This window comes from Danio aesculapii, chromosome 7 (assembly GCF_903798145.1).
Source record: "Danio aesculapii chromosome 7, fDanAes4.1, whole genome shotgun sequence".
Lineage (NCBI taxonomy): Eukaryota > Metazoa > Chordata > Actinopteri > Cypriniformes > Danionidae > Danio > Danio aesculapii.
This window is the reverse complement of record NC_079441.1, coordinates 42,581,054-42,604,901: the sequence shown is the minus strand read 5'-3', so window position 1 is coordinate 42,604,901 and position 23,848 is coordinate 42,581,054. Positions and strand designations below refer to the sequence as shown.

At 36.2% G+C, this 23,848-nt stretch overlaps 1 protein-coding gene across 2 annotated transcripts in view; it reads left to right on the top strand.

The window, feature by feature from the left end:
- Positions 1-23,848, top strand: part of cdh11 (cadherin 11, type 2, OB-cadherin (osteoblast)) — an 81,811-nt gene that overhangs the window by 43,213 nt on the left and 14,750 nt on the right. For both annotated transcript variants that reach the window (XM_056461976.1, XM_056461975.1), the window contains exons 2-9: positions 12,617-13,079; positions 14,053-14,347; positions 15,097-15,216; positions 16,494-16,661; positions 18,216-18,403; positions 20,985-21,238; positions 21,722-21,858; positions 22,446-22,567. In XM_056461976.1, coding sequence (XP_056317951.1) covers positions 12,828-13,079; positions 14,053-14,347; positions 15,097-15,216; positions 16,494-16,661; positions 18,216-18,403; positions 20,985-21,238; positions 21,722-21,858; positions 22,446-22,567 — 1,536 coding nt within the window. In that variant the 5' untranslated portion in view covers positions 12,617-12,827. The remainder of the gene's footprint in view (positions 1-12,616; positions 13,080-14,052; positions 14,348-15,096; positions 15,217-16,493; positions 16,662-18,215; positions 18,404-20,984; positions 21,239-21,721; positions 21,859-22,445; positions 22,568-23,848) is intronic.

The window sequence follows — 23,848 nt, the reverse complement described above, 5'->3', positions numbered from 1 at the left end:
AAGCAAGTGTGGATTTTTCCAGCAACATCAACAACAACAGCAGCAGTAGCAGCAGCGTTAACGTTTCAATTCGTTCGAGCGCCTATGCTCACCTCCACGACCAAGAACCTAGACCACGATTGTTAGCATATTCATAACCCGTAGCTCTCAGAGGAAGTGCGGGAGGCAGGAAAGGAGAAAGAAGCCACAAGCATTAGTCACCTTTTTAGAATACAAATCAGCTCTTTAGCCGTGCACTGCAGTGAGCCAGGCTGAGGGATTTTTTGTTTGCGAAACACCTCCACCGATTAGTCTCTGTAATTGAACGGCAATTAAGAGTCAGGTTTCGCCCTGTGAGCACAATCGCTGACCAGGGGAAGTACTGCTGGGTAATGAGAAACCAAAAAGCTCTTTTCTCCGTGACAGCATCGGGAAAGGCTTTGATGGCAGAACTTTGAAGTGAATAGATACGCATCTCAATTCCCAGGTCCATCACAAGCACGTGTAGTGTTTAGAGGTTATGACTTCCTGTTACATTGCCACTTTTTAAAAGCCTGCTCGTTTCTGTGCCTCAAATAGCAATTAGCCAGGTGGAAAAAAAGAAAATCTCAGGATTTTGATGGAAATCTTTTGGCTTTTGTCATAACGGATGTTTGAATGACACCTTGAGATTCTGAAAACTGTGTGTTGCTGGTTTGTTTTTAAATAAGCGTTTTCTATGATGTGATGGCTTTCTGTCTTGAGAGTAGATCTCTGAGTGCCTCGGGTGAAAGTAAAGATTGAGGAGATGAATCAGAGAGAAGAAACCTTCATGAAAGTTCAAACCTCACATTGGCTTTGAAAATGCAAAGCTAGAAGACAACTCTGACTGTCTGTGGTGAAGCACACCTACTTAAAGATGAAGCATGTTTATACAATATTATTTTCTTTCATTGACAGCTAGTATTCAGAGACAACTCTGAAGGTGCAGTCAGATTAGCATTTTTGTGAGTAAAAAATAGGGTCTGTAGAGTGATGTTTGAAGCACACAAAGTTATTTTCAAACCACATAGCTTTTTATTGGTCAATGCATTCCGTTTTTTGAGATTAAACTAAAATAGTTTTGAAATCTGTGTGGAGGAAATGTTCACAATAATAAAAAAATAATAATGTAAATTAGTGGATTTTAAAAGCAAATTTAAATAACTAACTGAATGAGTGAATGAATGAATGAATGAATGAATGAATGAATGAATGAATGAATTATTAGCCTTGTTAAATTTTTTTTACAGTGATGATTTTTTTATCAATTTCTCAGTGAATATAGGTCATATATTTTGGTTCATTTGACCAAAACAGATTCATTAAAATAATATTTTAGTCACCGAGCATCTTTAGACATAGAAAGATTATACATTTAAATGCGAAAAAAATTCAACCTACAAAATTTCATTACATTTCTATACATTTGTTTTGTTTCTCTTAAATTTTGCTCATTTTACATTTTTTTTAATATTTTTTATTTAATAATTTCAATTTGGGTATACTAATTGTGGAATGTTATCGTAGGATATTTAGTTAGATTAGCTCCAGATTTTGCTTCAGTACTGACTAATCTAATGTATTTTTACATTATAATACAATATAATATTGTAAAGCATCCTATAGAAAATATAAATTTAAATGAGAGCTTTGTGAGGGGTGTACTCATATATGTTGAGCACTGTATATCTCAAATATATCTCAGATATTTAACAGAGCGAGAAAAAAATTACAGTATTTCCTTATTTTCTAGAGAAATCTTCTTTCTCCTTATTCTCTTTTTTTTTTTTTTTTGGAATGGAATAAATTAAGCAGTAATAAAAAAATAATAATACAGTTTAAGTATTGGTAGCACTTTATTTTGATAGGCCATTTGAGTATTAGTAGACTGCCTGCTAATAATTTGATTGTTGATACTGCTCCTTCATCAGACATTTAACTGACTATAAGAAACTTTGCAAGTACTGTACATGTCAACTTACACTAATACTAACCCTAACCCCAACCATAATCATAACCATATTCTAACAGTCTACTTATAATCGAATGAGAATTAGTTGGCATGTAGATGGAATGTAACTTAAATTCAACAAATGGACTATCAAAATAAAGTGTGACCTAAGTTTTATATTAATGATGTTTATATAAATATACATATTATTATAATATTTATAATCATATTTTATATCATTCAATATTACGTTTGTCCTCCTTTTTCCAATGCTACAGAACAACCCACTGTTGTCCAGTGACTAGCCTACAGTAAGTAGACTATCTTGCCTAATTAACCACAGTTAAACCTTTAATTTTGCTAAATAAATATTAAAACATTATAATCTGTCATCAAGGCAAAGAATAAATGAATTAGATTCTTTAAATTTTCTATCCATTAAAAATACTTTCAGAAATATAAGAAAGATATTTAAAAAAAAAATGTAAAAAATCACAGCAGGGCTAATAATTTTGCCTTAGGCACATATTTGCATGTGCCTGTGTCTGTGCATGTGTGTATGTATCCATTGGGGCACTTGGATAATGGTATAGAAAAAAAAAAGTACTGCTTTTTGTAGATGCTGTTGAAATGTCTCCTCTTAATATACATCAGGGTGTCAGGCACCAAAGTCTCTTCAGCGCATATAACAGCTTCAAAGCCACCCACCAAACAGGCAAGCAGTGCTTGAGATCTTATTCAGGAAGCTCTTGGAAATATAGATAGGGAGGATGTGCTCAAATGTATAGTCAAACATGGCATAAAAAAATCCTTACAGATCACTGAAAGGCAGTGACACAAAAATAGATCCAACACATGCATTGCTGCAGATGATTTGTTAATACAGGCTTCCAACACTTAACCTTCAAATAGCTACTGACTGTAACTACACTGTAAAACCCAAAGAGTTAAGGTAACTCAAACCATTTGAGGAAACTGATTGCAACAAACCATTTAAGTTCAAAAACTAATCCTAATGAGTACTGTGAACTTAATCCATTTGAGTAAATGAAGCAATTTGAGCACAGTAAAACTCAATAAATAAATGAAGAGAATCAACTGAGTACTGTAAAACCCAATAAGTTAAGGCAACTCAAACCATTTGAGGAAAACGATTGCAACAAACCATTTGAGTTAAAAAAACTAATCTATATAAGTACTGTGAACTTACTTCACTTAAGTTGAAGTAATGAGGTATTTAAATGACTCATTACCTTCAACACTGAGTTCAAAACCTTTTTCAAATGAAAAGTATTGAAATATTCAAAATATTGTACATTTTGAGTTAACTACACTCATTTCATTTGATAAAGTTGACTGTTGGATTTTACAGTGAACATTTGTTGTTGAAAGTATTGTGCTGTCAGAACATAACTATAAAATTGATTATAAGCATTAAAAATGAGTAAGGTTTAAAGACTAACATACATTTCTTTCATAATCTAACTCGCATGCTTTACGGAAAAATCTCTACACAGCATATTGGTCATCTTTATTTCACTTTGCCAGCTAAATCGCAATCCTCTATGCAGGTAATGGTAAAACAACACCTCACGGAAATGCCACGGAAAGGAAATCCATGAATGTTTAGCTCAAAAGTCACTTTAGTTTGATATCTAAAGTGTAAGTGTGCACACACAGATACAAATACAATCTCGCAGACTCATATGAAAACACTGAGTATACAGTAGCTGCTGAGGATCGCCTACTGTATATTGAATATAAACTGAGATGAATCATCTTTATTGCTTTACAGCACTTCTACCCAGGTGTGCTTTTTTCCTAGTCCTGCAACTGTGAACATTAATGAAAGTTAAAGAAAAAATAAATAAAGCGCAAGACAGATAGACGAGTGAAAAATTGAGTACGGCTGACCACACCATTTTCACATTAGTGTTTGCTCTCAAGCCACTTTTCATTAGATACTAACTTTGTGGTTGAAGATCCAGAGAAGCGGAGTGTGCTCGAAGCTGAATTGCTGTAATTTTCTGCTTTCGTTTAGTGATAGCTTCTAAAATTCAGAAACCAACAGGGTAAGTGGCTGTTAACTGAAAATACTGGGCAGAGAACAGAATAACTCAGGTCTCAGTCTTCCACAGAAATAACTTCACTTCTGTTTGATTTCTTGTGTCATTCTGTAACCCTTCCTCCATCTCTCTCTCCGTTTTCTTTTCTCCGTCCTTCCGCTCTCAGAAAATATGAGAGGAAATTAGATTCTTCTCAGACTTCTGAAAGCTTGCAATAGGTCACGGCGGAGCTTCTGGATCCGGTTCGGGATTTATTTTGAGGATTGTGAAATCTGTTCATCCGTCCGTTCAGCTGTTTATTTATTTGTTTTATATCTTTATACTTGGTTGAGATCAGTTCTTAAGTTGCTTTATTTCATCCCAAGGCTCTTGCAGTGGCAACCGAGTCTATAACTCCGCATTATGATTAGGGTCTTGGCATTTTATAGAGCAAAATTAAATATTTAGTTCAAGGCATGCGTAATGTATTCCACTGAATATATCCCACTAAACTAGTAATTATAGGCTGTGAGGCAGGGTGATCATTTGTGGTTACAAAACACTGAGGCATTCTCTTCCCTTGCCCTCCATTAAGCGTAACAGTACACGCTTGCAGTTCCTTAGTCTTCTAGAGACAAACTAAAATTGCTGCTCTTAAAATACAATAGCTGCATTTTATTTCCTTCATCAAATATGTTTTTGAATGCTCGAGCTGGAATTCTCTCGGCGGAGACGTGCTTAGATGTCTGACCAATACGAGTATGTGATAAATAACAGTATTGCTTTTACAGATGTTGCAGGGTTGATGAATCACTTACCGTCATTGAGTGACTTCACAATTGTTTTGTTATACAAATGTTTCAGTCAGAACATGAATAACCGTCTCTGTGGTTAGACCATTTACTGAAATTTCTCAATGTTTTTATAAATCATCAAGTGGTTTGGTGTTTTGCTCTGAGAAGAGGGTTGGAGGACATGCAGCAGGGAGAAAGACAAGGCTAGGAACTCGTATTGTATTGTATTGTATTGTATTATGCTTACTTTTCAAAGGCATTCAAATGTCCGCAAATATGCTTAGTGTACATAGTCAACCTAGGCAGCATGGTGGCTTAGTGGTTCTCACTGTCACCTCACAGCAAGAAGGTCACTGATTCGAGTCCCGGCTAGACCAGGTGGCATTTCAAAGTGGAGTTTACATGTTCTCCCCGTGTTCGCATAGGTTCCTTTCGGGTGATCCAGTGTCCCACACAGTCCAATGATATGCGCTATTAGGTGAATTTACTAAATTGGCTGTAGTGTGTTTTAATGGGTGTGTATGGGTGTTTCCAAGTACTGAATTGCAGATGGAAGGGCATCTGCTGTGTAAAACATATGCTGGAATAGTTGGTGGTTCATTGCGCTGTGGCGACCACTGAAATGGAGATTAAGTTGAAGGAAAATGATAGCTAACATAATATCTAAAGGGACCATCAAACTAAAGTCTAAATGATTCATGTACTTGTATACTTTGATGTTGCTAATTTAGTGAGTGAGGCACAATTAAACATTTAGCACAGCATGTACCACTAATTGTAAGGGTGTCATTCAAAATTTTGAGTAAAGGAGATTTTGTTGTAGTTTTGTTGTGAACTTTATATTTAAAATCGATACATTTCCTACAGTAAGAAACTTTCTTTGGAATCGTGTGACACTGAAGACTGGAGTAATGGCTGCCATATCATTTCATATTATTACAAATAACATGTATTACTTTAATCTATTAAATAATAGAAATTAATTACTTTCCATTTTTTATTTAAAGTTGTGCTATTGTTAACACTTAACACTTTTCAAAACAGTCAATGTAAGCTAAAGAAGTCTACACTGACAATGAAAATTAGAAGTAAGTTCATATTTAGGAGCTGTATCCTTATAATAAAATGTTGTTAAGCATATGTTAAGATCAGTCATGGTATTTAAATTATTAAAACAGTATTGACAAAAATGAACAATAATAACTTACCTGACTACATACAATGCATGATGCAATGACAAGTTCAAGCAAACAGCATCTAACTGATTATTAATTTGTTTATTCATTCATTTATTTTTCTTCGGCTTAGTTTATTTTAATCATCAGGGGTCGTCACAGCGGAATGAACCGCCAACTTATCCAGCATAAATTTAACATAACGGATGGCCTTCCAGTTGCAACCCAGTACTGGGAAACATCCATTGACACTCATATACACTCATACACTATGGCCAATTTGGCTTATTCAGTTCACCTATACCGCATGTCTTTGGGCGGTGGAGGTAACCAGAGCACCCCGAGGAAACCAACGCGAACACGGGTTGCTGTGAGGCGACAGTGCTCAATTTGTCAATTTGTTCATTATATATTATAATTTGAATAAGAGAAAAATACCAACAAAATCTGGGTAATTTCATTTATTACAACTGAGATTGTGTAAAAAGACGCACTAAAAAAGAAATGTTGTTTTACAGGTAATTGTCTATATTTTTTTTTACAGAATTTTCCAGTTTTTTTTCATTATACAGTGAAATACCTGTTGTTTTACAGATATGTTCTGTAATAAAATATTCTAACATTAAATTTACAGTTATTGCTTGTATTTTGGTATTACGTTATTTTTATGTTTTGTTAAAGCAAATTTTCTGTATTTTCAGAGATCAACATCATTTTATGCTAATATCTACAGATTATTCCTGTAAAAATAGGGAAACAAACCTTCAATCAAATTGTTTTTAGTGAAGAGTGTTTTAGTGAGCATTGCGACGTGGTTTCCCTTGCAATATATAATAATAAAATAATAAAATAAATAAATAAATATAATATAATATAATATAATATAATATAATATAATATAATATAATATAATATAATATAATATAATATAATATAGAACAGTTCAGTATTTTTTCAAGCAAATTGTTTTGGAGTTTAACCTACTTATCCTAAAACATGCTGACAACAGCAATTATTTGTACCAAAGGTTTTTTTAATCATTCTTAAATTTTTATTTTTTTATTTCAGTGTTAAATGTATGTTAAAAGTGGAAAAATATATGGAATATTTAGATATTTAATGCATAATCACATTAATTAATCTGTATAATTACTGTAATAACCTGCATAATTACAATAATAATCTTTAGAATCACATTAATTACTTTGCTTAATTAAATTAGAAATCCTGCATAATAACCTGTATAAACAGTAACAATCTTTAAAATCACATTAATTGATATGTATAATTACAATAATAAATTATATATTTACAGTGATAATTAGTAAAATGGCAGTAATTACCATTTTTTTCTCCATTTTTTTTTCACAGTTTAAATACAAATTATCAACAGTAATAAACTGTAATTTAATGAATTTTGACCGTGAAGTATGTTCTGTATTTTTGGTTTGTGCTTGTAATTCTGTCAAATGGTTATTTTCTGTAATTTAACGGATTGTCTCTGGAAGCCCTGCTGCCAGTCTTTTGACCGTTTTTTTACAGATTTTTTTTTACAGTGTAGTGTTAAAAGGTACTCTTTGCCGTAATGCTCACTTTCTGTAACTATTTTAGTAATGCCCGTCCTGAAGAATAGACCATTGGATCAGTTATTTATTTGTTTATTAATTACATCCGCTAATTCAGTGAGCAAATAGCAATGCCTAGCAGTGTTAAGACATATAGGGTGTGAATACACGCATTATATAGGTACTTTTGACCTGCTTATTGATACAGATGCCCATTTTTACATTTAATTTATTATTATTATTATTATTATTATTATTATTATTATTATTATTATTATTATTATTATTATTATTATGGTTTAACCTAAATTTTTAGCACTTGGCAAAATTACCCCATGGCAATTATTGCGTTAATAGTATTTTCATCTAATAAATGCAGCAAATGAATGCAAAGAGACATCTTTCAAATAGTCAGACAATGCTTTTTAAAATCAAATCACTGTTCCTCTGTGAGACCACCATGGCATTATAGTCTGAGGGGGCATATTTTTAGCACACTCACTCATATGTTTGATCATTAATGCACTGGTCACTTGTCAATGTAAGCATTTCTTAGATTATTTAATTTAATCAAATGTTGCATCTGAAATGTAAATCATTATAAAAAAAGAAGCTTGTAATTCTTGCCCTTCCTATGAGTTCTTGTGATACAGTACTACTACTTTGAAACTAAGATTGCTGAGCGGTTGAGTGTAAAAGTGGGTGACTAAAAATGTGGCACTCATGTGTGTAGCATTGCAGCATTAAAAAAACAATCTCATGCACATCCATCAAGCAGATTACATGTTTATGTTTAAAAACAATGGAAAAGTAGCACATTGGAATAAAAAAAAAAACACACACATTTTGTATGAAAGTACCCTTTTGTCAGTCATTATCCCCCCCACAAAAAAGTGGAAGTAAAAACAGCCTTTTAGTTATGTCGCTGCATAACCAGTGAGATTTTGAAATGACAGGAGGTGAATCAACTTATACTATAAGCCATATATTGCCTTAATATTGTCAAAGGCATGCACTGATAATTATTTCTGATATATATTTTTTCAGAAATAAAAAATATATATAATAAAATAAAATAAAAATACATTTTAAAACTGCACCACTGACAAAATTTGGAACTGTGTAAATGCTCTGGACTCTTAAAGTTCACAAGAAGCATCTATGAGTGGGAGTAGAAATAGGCTGTAAAACCACTCCAACTAACAGAACATCCTGAAATTTTGGTGGCCGGTCAATAATGAAAGGAGCAGATAGAATGTCTTCCTTCTCTTGCGCTGCTGCCAATTTACAGCCAAGACTGAGGAGAGCGAGAAACGATATAATGTAGTCGTTATAGGGCCTGGCAGTCCAGAGGTCTGCCTGAGTTAGGGGACCCGCTTTCCTTGTTCTGCGCTGGATGCACTTTATTTGAGAAATATTTACAGGCTTCGCTTTGCACACCAGCAATCGGTTAGGTTTAGTTTTCTGTCTCGCTTATCCACCCCTCTGGTGGCTTTCACACTCTCGCAAACCCTTCCTGTGTGTGTATGAAGTGAGGATTTGACTTGCTATGATTAGGGTAAGGATGGGGCAGCGTGTATGTGAATGTTTGTGTGTTTGTGGGTGGGTAGATGCAGCGGGCCACCGTGGCTGTTGTTGTCAAAGCTGAAGGTGGTTAGCAGCTCAGTGGATGAGAAAACACCCAGCGGGGCTCACTCCCATACCACGTGCAATACTGGAGAGCCATGAATGCAGTTTATGGGATTTCACCCATCACCTCAAGTGGTTACTTTGGGATATGTAACGTGTTTACAATGAATACAGATATGGCAATAAATTGTCAGTTTATGTTCTTAAACATTTGTAGAATTAGTGTGATCAGTCTAGTGTGTTCATGTTGATGCATGTTTCTTCTCTTACATTTTACCTAGTTTTAATAAAAAGGGACAGTTGGCAAGATTAATGTTGGAAACATGTCAATAATTAAAGAATAAAAAAAATTGTTAAAAAGTGTCTATAATATATATGTTCATAATATATAACATAATATATAAAACGGTATCAACTTAAAATTTAGAGCATAGCTTGGTCTTGGTATGCTCTAAATTTTAAGTTGATACCGTTTTACAAAAAAAGTTTCTTTATTTTAAATGTTGTTTTTTTAAGTAAAAAAAAAATATGTTTTTATTGTCAGAACATTGTCAGAAATTATTGTTACAAACTTTGATCATAAAACAGGGGCCAAATATTGAACCATGTTTCTCAAGTATTTCTGACAATATGTGATTTGTCACAAGTAGATAACCAAAAAAAAAAAAAAAAAAAACACAAAATTGTATACACTGTAAAAAATCTGTAATTTTACATTTTTCTTTTATCCAGCAGCTGAAAATAACGGCCGTTAAATTACAGAAATTTACCGTAAAATAATGGACATTAAGCTCCTAGACCTTGAGTGTCCACATCTGTGGACAGCACAATTTAGCTCTTAAGTGGCTATTTAAAATACTTTGAATGTTTTATATTTTGTCACAGACATACAGTCTCATCCTGCAACTGTTTGGCAGCATATGAAATGTCCCAAACACTATTTTTAACTGTCCAAAATAGGTAAAAAATAATAGTTTTTACTCTCTGATAGTCAAAGCAAGTTCCAAAAAAAAAAATGTTAAACATGCATTAAAAATCAGGAAAAAAATAGTTTCATGTAAATTCGGACCTCGAGTCCACAGATATGGACATCATTTTTTTCTAAAAGTACATTGTATCAAAAGATGATACTTAGGTTTTTATTCTAATTAGGTTCTAATTAGCCCAAATAGCAAAGAGAAATAAAAAAAATGCACGTGAAAAAACACCTTGGGCCTTAAGAGGTTAAATTACAGAAATGTCCTTAAATTTAAATTTTTGGTAAATTTCTGTAATTTAACAGCCGTTATTTTACAGTAAATTTATGTAATTTAACGTCTGTTATTTTAAGGTGCATTTCTGTAATTCAACATCTGTTATTTTACAGTAAATTTCTGTAATTTACCATATGTTATTTTATGGTAAACTTTTGTAATTTAACAGCTGTTATTTTACTTTTTTTTTTCGGCACCCCAGGTTTTATTTCAAATTCCGGATTTTTTTTACAGTGTAGTATTTTGAGTATCATATCAAGTATCATAAAAACTTTCTAATCCCAAACCTTTCATTGTTTCTGTTAAGTTCAGTTTCAATTTTAATTTATTCATTCTTTAAGGCATATGGTTTTCACAGGTGTCACATGTCACATTAACACAGTCTCACACACAATCATTCAAAGACAGGAAAAAAAAAACATAAATATAAAGCTGATGTCCTGGAATCATACAGAAAGTTCTGTCTCACTGCACTTTCAAATAAGGGTCTTGAGACCTGCCAGAACCTTGTGGTTTATATTCTGCAACATAGAGAATGGGTTACTGCAACAATGGTTTGCTGTTAGACCACTGACTGTGTAATGTCTAATTGAATTAATCGAATAGGCACAAATGAGCTTAAAACCTCTGATGTTTAATTAGTTTGGAGTACGCTGTTACAAAACGAATTAATAAATTTTAACACACTCAATCTAATGTGATTCCAGTGTGGTCTGGCAAAAAACAATGTCTTGTTGGATGTGTATATCCATGTGTATATGCTGTCTGAACATGACATTGTTGAGACATGGCTGAGAAAAATATTCATTTTAGATGGCTTTTGCATCTGAATGCTTTATCACACACACATACATATGTACACAATGGGGTCCAAACTAGTTCACCCCATCATATGTCTAATATATATATTTTAAACATAACAATTTGAGCAAAATGGTGAAATTATATTCTAACATGAATTTCAGAATGTCTTTGTATTTCATTAGTCCCAGTTTGAAAATCTCTTCAGTTATATGAACACCTTAATTGATCATGTTGTTATTAAACATGATTTGATCCAAAGCAGATCACTGAACCTTTACAATCTGAACTTTACAAAAAATTTTGTATTATCAGCGACACACATTTAATTATTTTACTAATGGTCTAGAACAGTGGTCTTTAACCACCGGGCCGCAGACCGGTACCAGTCTGTGCATCAATTGGTACCGGGCCGCACGAGAAATCATTAATTATTTAATTTTTATTTATTATTTGAGTCTGAAGGATCTTTTATTTTGAAAAATCTCTTATTTTGAAAAATTACTGTATTCTCTCGGTTATATCTCAATCACTTGAGCGTCAAAGTTTAACCCACAAGCAGCAAAATGAGTAAGAAACAGACGTCTTTGGAAAGTTTCTTTGCTAAGGGGAAAAGCCCATTAAAGGACCCGTAGACTGCCAAGGAATAGATCCCCAACCCATTTGTCAACAAATCAGGTCAATCCACCATGTCTGTGCAAGAAGATCAACTGCTGGAGATCGCAAATGACGGTGGCCTTTTAGGGGCCATTCGCATTATCAGATATCGCTTTTCTAGAGTTTGCGTAAGTTAGTTATTTCCAATGGAGGTGCTCACGGCTTCCAGACGCACCTAGTTGAATGAATGCCATGAGCGTGACAAAAACTAACCAATCAGCTTCATACTTTGTATGGAATATGCACATTTCCGTAGACTAATTACCTCAGACAAACACTACAGTGCTTTGTAATTTTCTCCATAAATAAAACTTGTATCAGATTGACAGCATGGTTTTGGCAGCTTGTTATATGGTTGATGGTCGCCTAGCAACCTATGAATCACAACCCCCCATCCACATCACCCCCCCCCTCCACTTCTCAAGCGTTGACCTGTCCGCGGTGATAAAAACTACTGTTTTAGAAGTAGTAAAGAAAGGTTTACATCAAAATGTCATTTTACACCAGAGGTGGGGAATGTTGATCCAGGGGGGCCACTGTAAAGTTTATCTCCGAACCTGTGAAAAGAAAAAATATATATATTATCCTGATTACCTTTTTCTGGTGTGTTTGATTTGTGTTAAAGCTCAAACAGGGACGCCGGCTCTTCAATATCAATGTTCCTCACTCCTGGTTTATATCTTTGAACTCTACCTATACTCCCTCACCTGACCAATCATGTCTTTTTGTTTGTTTGTTTGTTTCAGAATCAGAGAAGGAGAAAGAGAAGAAAAGAATGACTTTGTGATGAACCTAAACGTGGGAAATCAAATCCAGTGAGGTCTCATTCTGTCCCCATCGACCTCTTTAAAGACCAAACCATTCAGAGGACGCCCTTTGAAGGATTCCTCCTGGACCTTGATACTCACCGGAGGGGTGTGAACAGGAAGGTCCAGAGGAAGTGGACAGTTTGGCAGGATGTGGGAGGGACTGAGATTGCAGGTGTTCTTCTTGTGTTTAGGGGCCGCACTATGGAGTGCTGCAGCGACAGCAACACACAGGGGCTCAGGTCCGCGGGAGCGTGGCCACCGGCGACATCTTTCTTTGCACAGACACAGAGAGAGAGGCAAAGAGGGCCAGGTGCTTCACCGCTCCAAAAGAGGATGGGTTTGGAACCAGTTCTTTGTCATTGAGGAGTACACAGGCCCAGATCCCGTCTTAGTAGGTCGAGTAAGTAGAATCAAGCTGCTTTTCTGCATCCGTTACTTGTTGTCCCGCTCCTTGTTCTCCATTTTTCTCCCTCTATTTTTTGTACTCTTAAGGTTATGCTGTGAATGAAAGTCATTGGGGTTTTCATTACAGACAGAGTCCTTGCAATATCCTCCATTTGTTCCACAAAAGCAATCAGTGGCCCACTTGATTAAAGGTTATAAATTGGATTTCCTTTTTAATAACGGTGCAGTCCCCTATGGTTCTTGCATAGGGGAAATGGACGATTTATGGGCCTGCCGGATACTTACATGGCGAACCTGCAAGCACGTTGGCCTTTAAATTCCCACCTGAACCTAACTGGAGGTTTAGACTTATTGAGTGGGGATATTCTGTGTCATGAGTTTAATTTCATTTTAACCAGCATAATCAACATCCCCTGATTCACATCAGCCTTATACAGTATATGTGTGACATATAAACATTCATACATAGCGAACATGGAGTTTGTTCTCATATTAATACAAAACCTTGATGTTAACTCAAAAGCAATGCAGGGCTGCATGATTTCTGTGGGAACATATTTTATCAGGGGGGTGCTGATGGGTGGGTATTCTCAGTTGAATATTCTAATTTGAGCAGATCATGTCACTTCCCCCAGATTCACTTTGAAAATTAAAAACATGTTAAAAAATAAAACTTTAGGCATATCATCTTAAATGTCCTAGATATAGGCAGCACCCACAGTTCTCACAGCTATGGCCTGCACTTAGGGGAGAGATCTTACATTGCTGAATTGGCTGTCAAAGCAGCCAACCATCAAAGTGCCTATTACTGTAAGATATTAGTGTGCTAATGTGATACTTTTGAGAAGATTCTATCATCGGTTGCTTAGGACCAGCCAAAAAGCTTTCTATGTCGAGTCAGCATTTCTGTTTGACCTGCTTACTGTTGTTGGAAACCTCTCACTCACACTCTCTTTCTCTCCCTTCAGCTTCATTCGGATGTAGATTCAGGAGATGGAAACATTAAATACATCCTTTCAGGGGAAGGAGCAGGTACTATATTTGTCATCGATGACAAAACAGGCAACATTCATGCCACAAAGACTCTTGACAGAGAAGAGCAGGCTCAGTACACGCTGACCGCCCAGGCTGTGGCTCGAGACACCAACAAACCCCTAGAGCCTCCTTCAGAGTTCATTGTCAAGGTGCAGGACATCAACGACAATCCTCCAGAGTTTCTTCACGGCCCTTACTATGCGCGAGTGGCTGAGATGTCCAATGTTGGTGAGTTGCGAGCCTCTGGAAAAGCATATTTGTCAGCTTCTTCTCTTTCTCTATGAGCCCACGCCTGACAGCTTGTTCCTCATGCATTATTCAAAAGAGCTGAAATCTGACTCTCAGAAAGTGAGTCTGTACTCTTGTTGCAACTGTTGTTTTGCGACTGCTGACTTGTCTGGATGTGTGTGTGTGTGTGTGTGTGTGTGTGTGTGTGTGTGTGTGTGTGTGCATGTGCGCCTGCATTTGTTTGTGTGCATATGTTTGTGTTTACTGCCTTTTCACTGGGCCATACATCATCAGTAATGCTCTCCTGTCACAGGGTAACGATCTGTTACCCCGATACCCCACATTTGCAACTCGCCTAATTCTGCTGGGAACCTCGAAAGGGTAGTTTTGTCTGAGTCAATTCCTTATACTTTTAGACAGGTTAGTAAACATGCTGAGTAAATTGATTTTAGTGTGTAAACAGAATCAAATTTCATGGAAATTAGTCTGGCTTGAATGCAAAGCTTTGCATGCACAAACTCAAGGCAATAGCTTGTATCGTCTAGCTTTAGACTTTGAAATACTCGTGTTGCCTTTTTAAAAGTAGATCTTTCAAGCTCAACTTTATAGTCTGAGAAATAGCCAAGTTGCAGAATCTCTTTTATCCGTGCTGCCTCAATGGGAGGTGTATATCAGACCAAGAGATCTGGGCACATCCAGATGTGCTGGTTCTTTCTCATGGCTGATGGGTGGTGTTCTTCCTTTTTAAGGTACTTCAGTGATAAAGGTCACAGCTACTGATGCAGACGACCCCACATACGGTAACAGCGCCAGACTGGTCTACAGCATCCTGCAGGGCCAGCCTTATTTTTCTGTGGAGCCGCAAACAGGTACAGTCGCCAGTAATGATATTTTCACTGCTTCAGTGTTAGTTCAGTGGAGTTAGCCATGCATTCAAAAATGCATCATGTGCAATTTCAAGTCATGTTTAGCTTCAATTCAATTACTACGGAATGAGAATTGGGAACGAAGAGGGTAGTCCTTTCACGCTTCAGAAGAGCACCTTGCTTTCTCAGAGCTAAATTAACCCATGGCCACATAATCCTACAATGTCCCAGTGGCAGTGGAAACCGCTTATAGCAATCAGAAAAGATGGAGCAGATGCTGCTAATAAACATCTGTGTTGTACTAACAAAGCATTAACACAATTATTTCATGTATATTCCTGAGACATATAATCTGTGAATGCTCTGGATATTCAAGAGATTTTACAGAGTGAGCTTGAGAAAATTGAGAAGTATATACATTACTATAAATTTCCTTTTGATTTGAGGTATAACACAAGACTTGAATAATACAATTTGGGGGATTTTTGAATGTAGCTTCTTGCAAATAGTTTATTTGCCAAATAGACTGTAATTTTTTTTGCAAATGTGCCAATTACGGAGGAATTCAGCAGAGTGGATCCACAGCAACTTTGGCGCCTGCTCTCTATTGCTCTCGATGACTCATGATAGTTGCATGTTCTCTTTGGTTTGTTATCCTGTGGGTGATTTCATGTGGATGGAAAGATGTTCACAAATTATTTTGGCAAACGGTTAAAAAAAAGGAAAAAAAGTGGCTATTCTCAGAATCAGCTATGCATTTAGATCAACTCCTACCATGGTGTTTCTTATTTGTAGTCTTAGATTTATGAAATAATAGTATAAGATACATGATAAAACGTCACTGCTTAGTACTTACCACTGATATATTCACTTTGCATTAGGGAGAAATGTTACAGTTGTGTTCCATGATTTATGAACTTCAATAACAAGCAAAGTATTCATAAATTGTATAATCTGAATGTTAACTAGAAGTGTAACGCATCAATTGAAATCAATTGAAATTGTATTCTGCAGCATTTTTCTTAAGTGTACATCCAAGGTCAGTTGCCATGCTTCATAAAAGCTCACAGTACATGATGTGCCCATAATTGAGGAAGATCCCCATACACATTTGCTCTTAACTTACGCCTACCCGAACTGTAATAATAAATAATAATAACAGTATAATGCATTTGGAATTATTCTAATTGACATTGTCGAAACATCAAGTCAATCTGCCGAGTTAAGATTCTGTGATTCCATCTTACACTATGCATCTATTTCTGGTGTCATTTAAACAGGAATAATTCGGACAGCTCTTCCCAACATGGACAGGGAGGCCAGGCAGGAATACGATGTCGTCATCCAGGCCAAGGACATGGGTGGACACATGGGCGGTCTGTCAGGAACCACTCAGGTTAAAATAACCCTGACTGATGTCAATGACAACCCTCCAAAGTTCGCTCAGGGTGAGAAAATTTATTCTTCCAGCTGTGAATGCTCCCTCTTTCTCCGTTTTTCTCTCTTTCCCTGTCTCCATCTCTCCTTCATCCATCATGTCTGTCCCCCTCTATCCTTGTCAGCTTTTATTATAGTCACTGTGGCCATGCCTTGCTCTTTGGCTGGCTACACACAGCATTACTCTGACCTCTGCTATGCATGCACCAAGGGAGAAGAGTTTGCTTTTAGCCAGTGTACAGCTCTTTCTTCTCCACACTTCAATCCTCAAACCACATATTAACATTGACAAGCCCTCGGGGACCAAGTCGAAATCTGCTAATATGAGCTACAGATGTTAACATGAAAATATCACAACTTAATTATTCAAATGTTCTCTAAACGTTCAGCACAAGCGCGATGACATCAAGCCACTCAAGCGTGAAAGACTGTATGAAATATTTACCATGTTTGCGTATACCAAAGAGAGCAGGAACTGGCTTGTGGGAGCTAGCGCTCATGCGTTGCCGATGTGACATTAAACTGCACACTAAGCACATAGATTTTATCTGTCTTTTGTTCCAGAAATCGGCCCTATAAATCTCCTCCAAGCATTCTCTTTTTTGTGCACTCTGAGCCTCGGGCTCGGTAGCAAAGGGCCTTCAAGCTTTTCCCTGACTTAAGCAGAATGCAGCATGGTCCCAGTGCTCCAGCTCTTTCACAAGCCCTGTTTTTGGTGCTGCTAGTAACTGTTATTCATGGACCAAAATAAACTGTACATTGCAAGGTTATTGCCCACAATGAGTAGCTTAGACCAGCAGATCCTTAAATCTACCTCACCGATAGTCTTGAGCCGGCTGCATGATGGAACATTTCAGGAGCGAGATAGATTTTTTAATGTAGACAGCAGTTTGGCTCAGAGCACAGTTGAAAATTCGAGCTTCAGATATTGAATGTGGTTCCGCTCGCTCTGAAAATGCTGCTTGGACAGTCTCTTTTAGACTCCGTATCGATTCCTAGAGTTGTTTGCCCTATCCAAAACAGTCTTTGACACACGATTTGCTGCAAACTTAACTCCTAAAAAACGTGTTGATGAGAAAATGCTCGCTTTCTTTTTTGCTCTGTCGAGGGTCTGATTGAAAATACAGACCTCTTCGCACACTCTGGCCTTTCTTTGCGAGGACTTCCTCCCCATGTGGGAGTTATTTTTGTAAATGCAGCTGAAGCCTTTGGCTTTCAGCAGACAGGGAGTGGGGCCATATGGTCCTTCTGTGAGCTCCAGCCTCAGGCAGGTGTCTGTTTTAGTCTTCATACACCCGCCCACATACACATATAGGCTCACTCGAGCGCACAAATATAAATTTCACACATGCACTCCCTTTCTCACCAGCTTAGTGCACACAGGTGCCAGGCAGCTAGCTGAAGGTAGCACCAGTATCACACAGCGAACTGGCTTCATATTCCCGGGTAGGCAGTGTGATCATGATTTTTCTTGCCTGTGACTCAAATATATTACAAACCATATTACCTCTTACCCCCCCCCCCCTTTCCTAAGAGCTCCCAGGACTCACTCTCCTCCTTCACAGGTGTTTACGCCATGGCAGTCTCTGAGGACAAGGTTCCCGGTGAGGAGGTAGGCAGACTAAAGGCCAGAGATCCGGATCTGGCGGAGAACGGACTGGTGGATTATCGCATCTTAGAGGGAGACGGCATGAACTACTTTGAAATCACCAAGGACTCAGAGACCCAGGAAGCAGTCGTCAAACTAAAGAAGGTAAAGTGTGTGAGAGCAAGATGTACAAGAGAAAGCGATGTCTTGTTAGGTGTTAAGTAACTGTGATTGTGAACGGTATTGTATGTGCGTGTGTGTGTGTTGTGTGCAAAATGGAGGGTGTTCTTGTCAGGTAGAATTATTGTGACTCTCTCTGTCTATTCTTTAGTCTCTCGAGTGCTCTTCTTGAGGAATCGTTTGCATTTAGCTTATTTGCTTATACATTTGTCTTTCGATTTGCATTGGCGCTCGAATATGCAAGATTGTGAGGGCAGGTGTAGGACTACTGGGAAGCTGGGGTGATTTTTCACCATTTTCCCTCTGTAATTGCAATGACATTGCCCATCCCTTGCCTATTATATGTGAGATGAGCATTGACTTTCATGGCGGCTTCTTTCTATCCGTATGAGGGGAGCTCATCTGGGCCATGCTGCCCGGGTTATTCCTTTCCTGCTCTGAGGCCCTGGATTATGCAGACAATTACACAGTCACTCGGGTTAGACTGCCGCCCGTCTGTACCCTCACTTCCTGCAGCCAAGAGAAATTCTTACATTGCCCCGAGGAGCCTGCTTGCCACCAACCAGCTTTAGCCTGAGAGCCAAAGAGACCCAGTATGCAGCCGTAACACTGCCACCTGCTGGTGATCTTCTACTCTTCACCCCACGGCTCAAGATTTCAAATGATCTTCCACAAAAAAAGAAAGAGAGAAAAAAACGTATTAAAGAAAGGAAAATATATGCAATCAGGAATTGTTGCTGTTTGAGCTGTGTAATCTGCACTGCTATATTGTGGTTGCAAAGGGGAATTTGTTGGCCTTGCTCTTTTTTACATTGCTACAGCAGTGCTTTTGCAGATTGTTGAGAAGCGTATAAGGAGGGGATGAATCAGGCAGAAGGGTGAGGGAACAGACAATACGGAATGCCAACAACAATCAGCTTGATGCAATGCTGCTTCACTCAATAACACAATGCCTCGCTGATACACCTCTTGGGAAATCATCACCTTTTGCTCTTCAAAGCATGTTGAAAATTAAAGTCGAAATTACTGACGGAATTGCCAGGGTTTTAATCAAGTATTCTGTTTCAACTGCGGGCAGGCAACGCAGGCTGAATATTAAGATGAGATGTAGCATTATTGTGAATATTATCTGCTTCTGATTAGGTTCAGTCGGGAGTTATTAGGTGCCAAATAAAGGATTGTATTAGGGGAAAGGGAGAGAGAGAGGGAGAGAAAGAGAGAGCGGGGACTGCTGTTGTCAGGATAAACAGAGAATAGTTTCCAACCTGTTGGAGAAAAGAACTGGGTCATACTTGTTTCCAGCATTGGCAGCTCCATTAAAGAGATCCAAAGAAAAGAAAAGGGGATAGAAGAAGCAAGAAAAACAACTTTCAACCAATCAACAGACAGCTAACAGGCATGTGTACGTGTGATTGTGTGTTTGGGATGATGTGTACCCTTTATGTGTAATTCTCACTTGGTAATTTGTGACCGAGAGGTGTGACGGGTGAGACAGGCTAATCAGAAAACAAGCGGACGTGTGAAAACTAGCGATGCAGGAGGACACAGGCAGGATACATTTGGACAGAAGTTGCTTTTTAAATCTTGTTTCATGTGCTTGCACCTAAATGGCATGAGAACTGAGCCGTTTGAGAATTGGGAGAAAAGTGCAGTGTGTAACTAAAATGCGTCTGCTAGGGCTTTGATATTTGTATGCTTTTTCATTTGAGTTTCTTTGTGGATTTTTTTCTTCTCTCCAAATGTATAACAACAGTGCCCTCTAGTCTGTTTCTTTTATACTTTTCCCTGTTTCATTTATTTGGTTTGATGTATTCTAGGGTTTTTCGGGGGGTTCGATTTAATTTCTATTGATTTATTGGTAATCTTTCAATGGTCATTTCATTGCTCAGACTCATCTTTCTGATAATTAAGCCTGATTGCAATCCAGAATCAGTTGACAAAGGGGTCATTTACTATTCAAGCATGTACAGTGATTTATTTTATTTTATTTTATTTTATTTTATTTTATTTATTTAATTTTATTATTTATGTATGTACGTATGTATGTATGTATGTATGTATGTATGTATGTATGTATGTATGTATGTATGTATGTATTTACTTTATTTATTTACTTTATTTATTTATTTATTTATTTTATTTATTTATTTTTATTTATTTTTATTTATTTTTATTTATTTATAATAACTCATTAAATTAAATAACAAAAATTTTCATTGACTTTATTCAATCATTTTTATTTATTTATTTATTTATTTATTAACTTTACTTATTTATTTATTTATTTATTTATTTATTTTTATTTATAATAACTCATTAAATTAAATAACTAAAATTTTCATTGACTTTATTTATTTATTTATTTATTTATTTTTACGTATATTTTTTATTTTATTTATTTATTTATTTATTCATATTAATATATATATATATATATATATATATATATATATATATATATATATATATATATATATATATATATATATATATATATATATATATATATATATATTTATAATAACTCATTAAATTAAATAACCTAAATGTGACTTCTTGTTTTCAGCCTGTGGACTTTGAGACTAAGCGATCGTACACACTCAAAGTAGAAGCCACCAACACACACGTGGACCCGCGTTTCATCGCCTGGGGTCCATACAAAGATACAACCATTGTGAAAATATCAGTAGAAGATGCAGACGAGCCCCCGACATTCATGGCTCCCAGCTACAACTTCGAGGTGGAGGAAAACGCCCCAGCAGGCACTCTGGTCGGCCGTGTGCACGCTAAAGACACCGACATGATGAACAACCCCATCAGGTAGCGCTCGCTTCCTCCAAAAACCCTCAGATCGCATTTGCATTGGCTGTTTTGTTTTAACTTGTCAGTCCAGCAGTATTAATAATGCTTTGAGTCAAACATCAAGCAGTAAAATGTTTGGTCACACTTTATATTGACGGTCCGTTTGTTGAATTTCAGTTACATTGCATCTACATGCCAACAAATTCTCATTAAATTATAAGTAGACTGTTAGGTTGGGGTTAGGGTAAATTGACATGTACTTGCAAAGTTTCTTATGGTCAGTTAAATGTCTGCTGAAGGAGCAGAATCAACAGATATTAAGCAGACAGTCTACTAATACTCAAATTGACCATCAAAATAAAGTGTTATCAAATGTTTTACTCTTGAAAAAATCTTGCTTTATCAAACCATAAAACCGCAGTCCAAAGGAAAGTTAAGAGAAAATCCCTAAAAGAAAGTTATCATATTTTAATATTTATATGTTTTTCTCTTTCATGCCAGATATATGATCCCACAATACACAGACTTGGAAGAGTTTTTCACTATTAATCCTGAGGACGGCATTATTAAGACCACAAGGCCTTTAGATCGGGAAGCACAGGCTTGGCACAACATTTCTGTCAGCGCTACAGAGATTGGTAGGTCACTCATCTCTTTTCTGGGCTTTTAAATAACAGAGTAGCCTTGCGTGTTTCTCATTTTTCCCTAACCGAGCTCTCCAGCTCTCCCTCCACCCTGCTCTTATGTGGTTGTTGTGTCGCCAGGCCCACTGCATGATTCCAGAAGAGACAGCCACAGATTACCTCTTCAAACTTCAAATCATACCCTCAGTTCAGTGAACAGTGTGTAATTGGCCCTAAAATGTTATATATTTATTTTCGAGAGCATGTGATTTCCTTGAGGTGCAGTTAGTGTTTGTTTCTGATTGAATTCAAGGTTTCTGTCTCGTACATTTTCCTTTTCATGCCACTGTCTTTGATAATTTCAACCATCACAAATTCACGTCTAAAGCCAGAAAATGCATTGAAGATATTCTTTTGTTATGGGGAAGATGCTTGTGTCTGGAAGCATAATATCAAGGCACTCAGTAAACCTGAACATTTCATTGTGAGTGAAGCGCGTTTGCAGTCACTAACTCGTCACTCACATCTATTCCTCTAAAATGTATACACTCTGACTACAAATATATCTCTATTTTTTTGACGCTCCTTTTTTTTCTTTCTAGGTGGCCATCATCAAGATGCCAAAGTACGAGTCAATATCAAAGTCAAAGATGTGAATGATAACGCTCCAGAATTTGCCACTCAAAATGAAGTGCTGGTCTGTGAGAATGTCAACCCTGGAAAGGTAAGTCAACTAAATGTATATTTGAGAGCCAATTAAATATCTGAGCTCTAATTAAATCAAAAACACTCAGTAGAATGCATTAAATTTAGGTAAAGCGTTAGGAATCATAAACTAACAATGAATAATGTTTTTTAATCGTTTAAGTCAAGGTTTAATCATTTAAGTTTGCTCACTTATAAATATGTGTCTAATATATATATTTTTTTTTTCATTTATTCATGTAATACATCAATGTTGCTGCTAATTAATTTTTTGTATAATTTTCAATTATATGCATAAATTGTCATTATTGAATTATGTAAATGAGCAATGAGCATTAGTTTAATTACAAATTGCATTGATTGTAAATGAGAATATACTGTACAGTATATACACAGTCATTCATGTACAGTATGCATTCATTCATTTGTGTAAAGGATAGAAAAAGACAAAAAATCATTCAAATTTTAATGTTACAGCCTATTCATGTTACAGATGATTTGCCATTTAAATTGTGCATTCATCAAAGAATGTCTGCATATATATATATATATATATATATATATTTATATATATTTATATATATATATTTATATATATATATATATATATATATATATATATATATATATATATATATATATATATATATATATATATATATATATATATATATATATATGTATTAAACAACATGACAACAAGCCCGTTTATTAAACTGATTTAGAGCACATGTGCGACTGAGGAGTGAATTAATGACAGCTGAAAATGTTGATTGCAAAATTACTGAATGTTAAATTACAAAAAAATAGAAACCTTTTTTAAATTGCTAAAAGTACATCACATAATCACTATTCCATTGCATTTTACTTTATTAAAACAGTAGTTCATAATAACCTTATTAGCAGATAATATATACTCACCGGCCACTTTATTAGGTACGCATTTCCAACTGCTCATTAATGCAAATTTCTCAATGAAACTCAATGCATTTAGGCATGTAGACATGGTCAAGACGATCTGCTGCAGTTTAAACCGGGCATCAGAATGGGGAAGAAGGGTGTTTATATCAATAAATATCAATAAGTAATTATAAATATCCAGTGAGCGGCAGTTCTGTGAGGGCAAATGCCTTGTTGTTGTCAGAGGAGAATGGCCAAACTGGTTTGAGCTGATAGAAAGGCAACAGTAACTCAAATAACCACTCGTTACAACCGAGGTACGCAGAAGAGCGTCTCTGAACACACAACATGTCCAACCTTGAGGCGGATGGGCTACAGCAGCAGAAGACCACACCCGGTG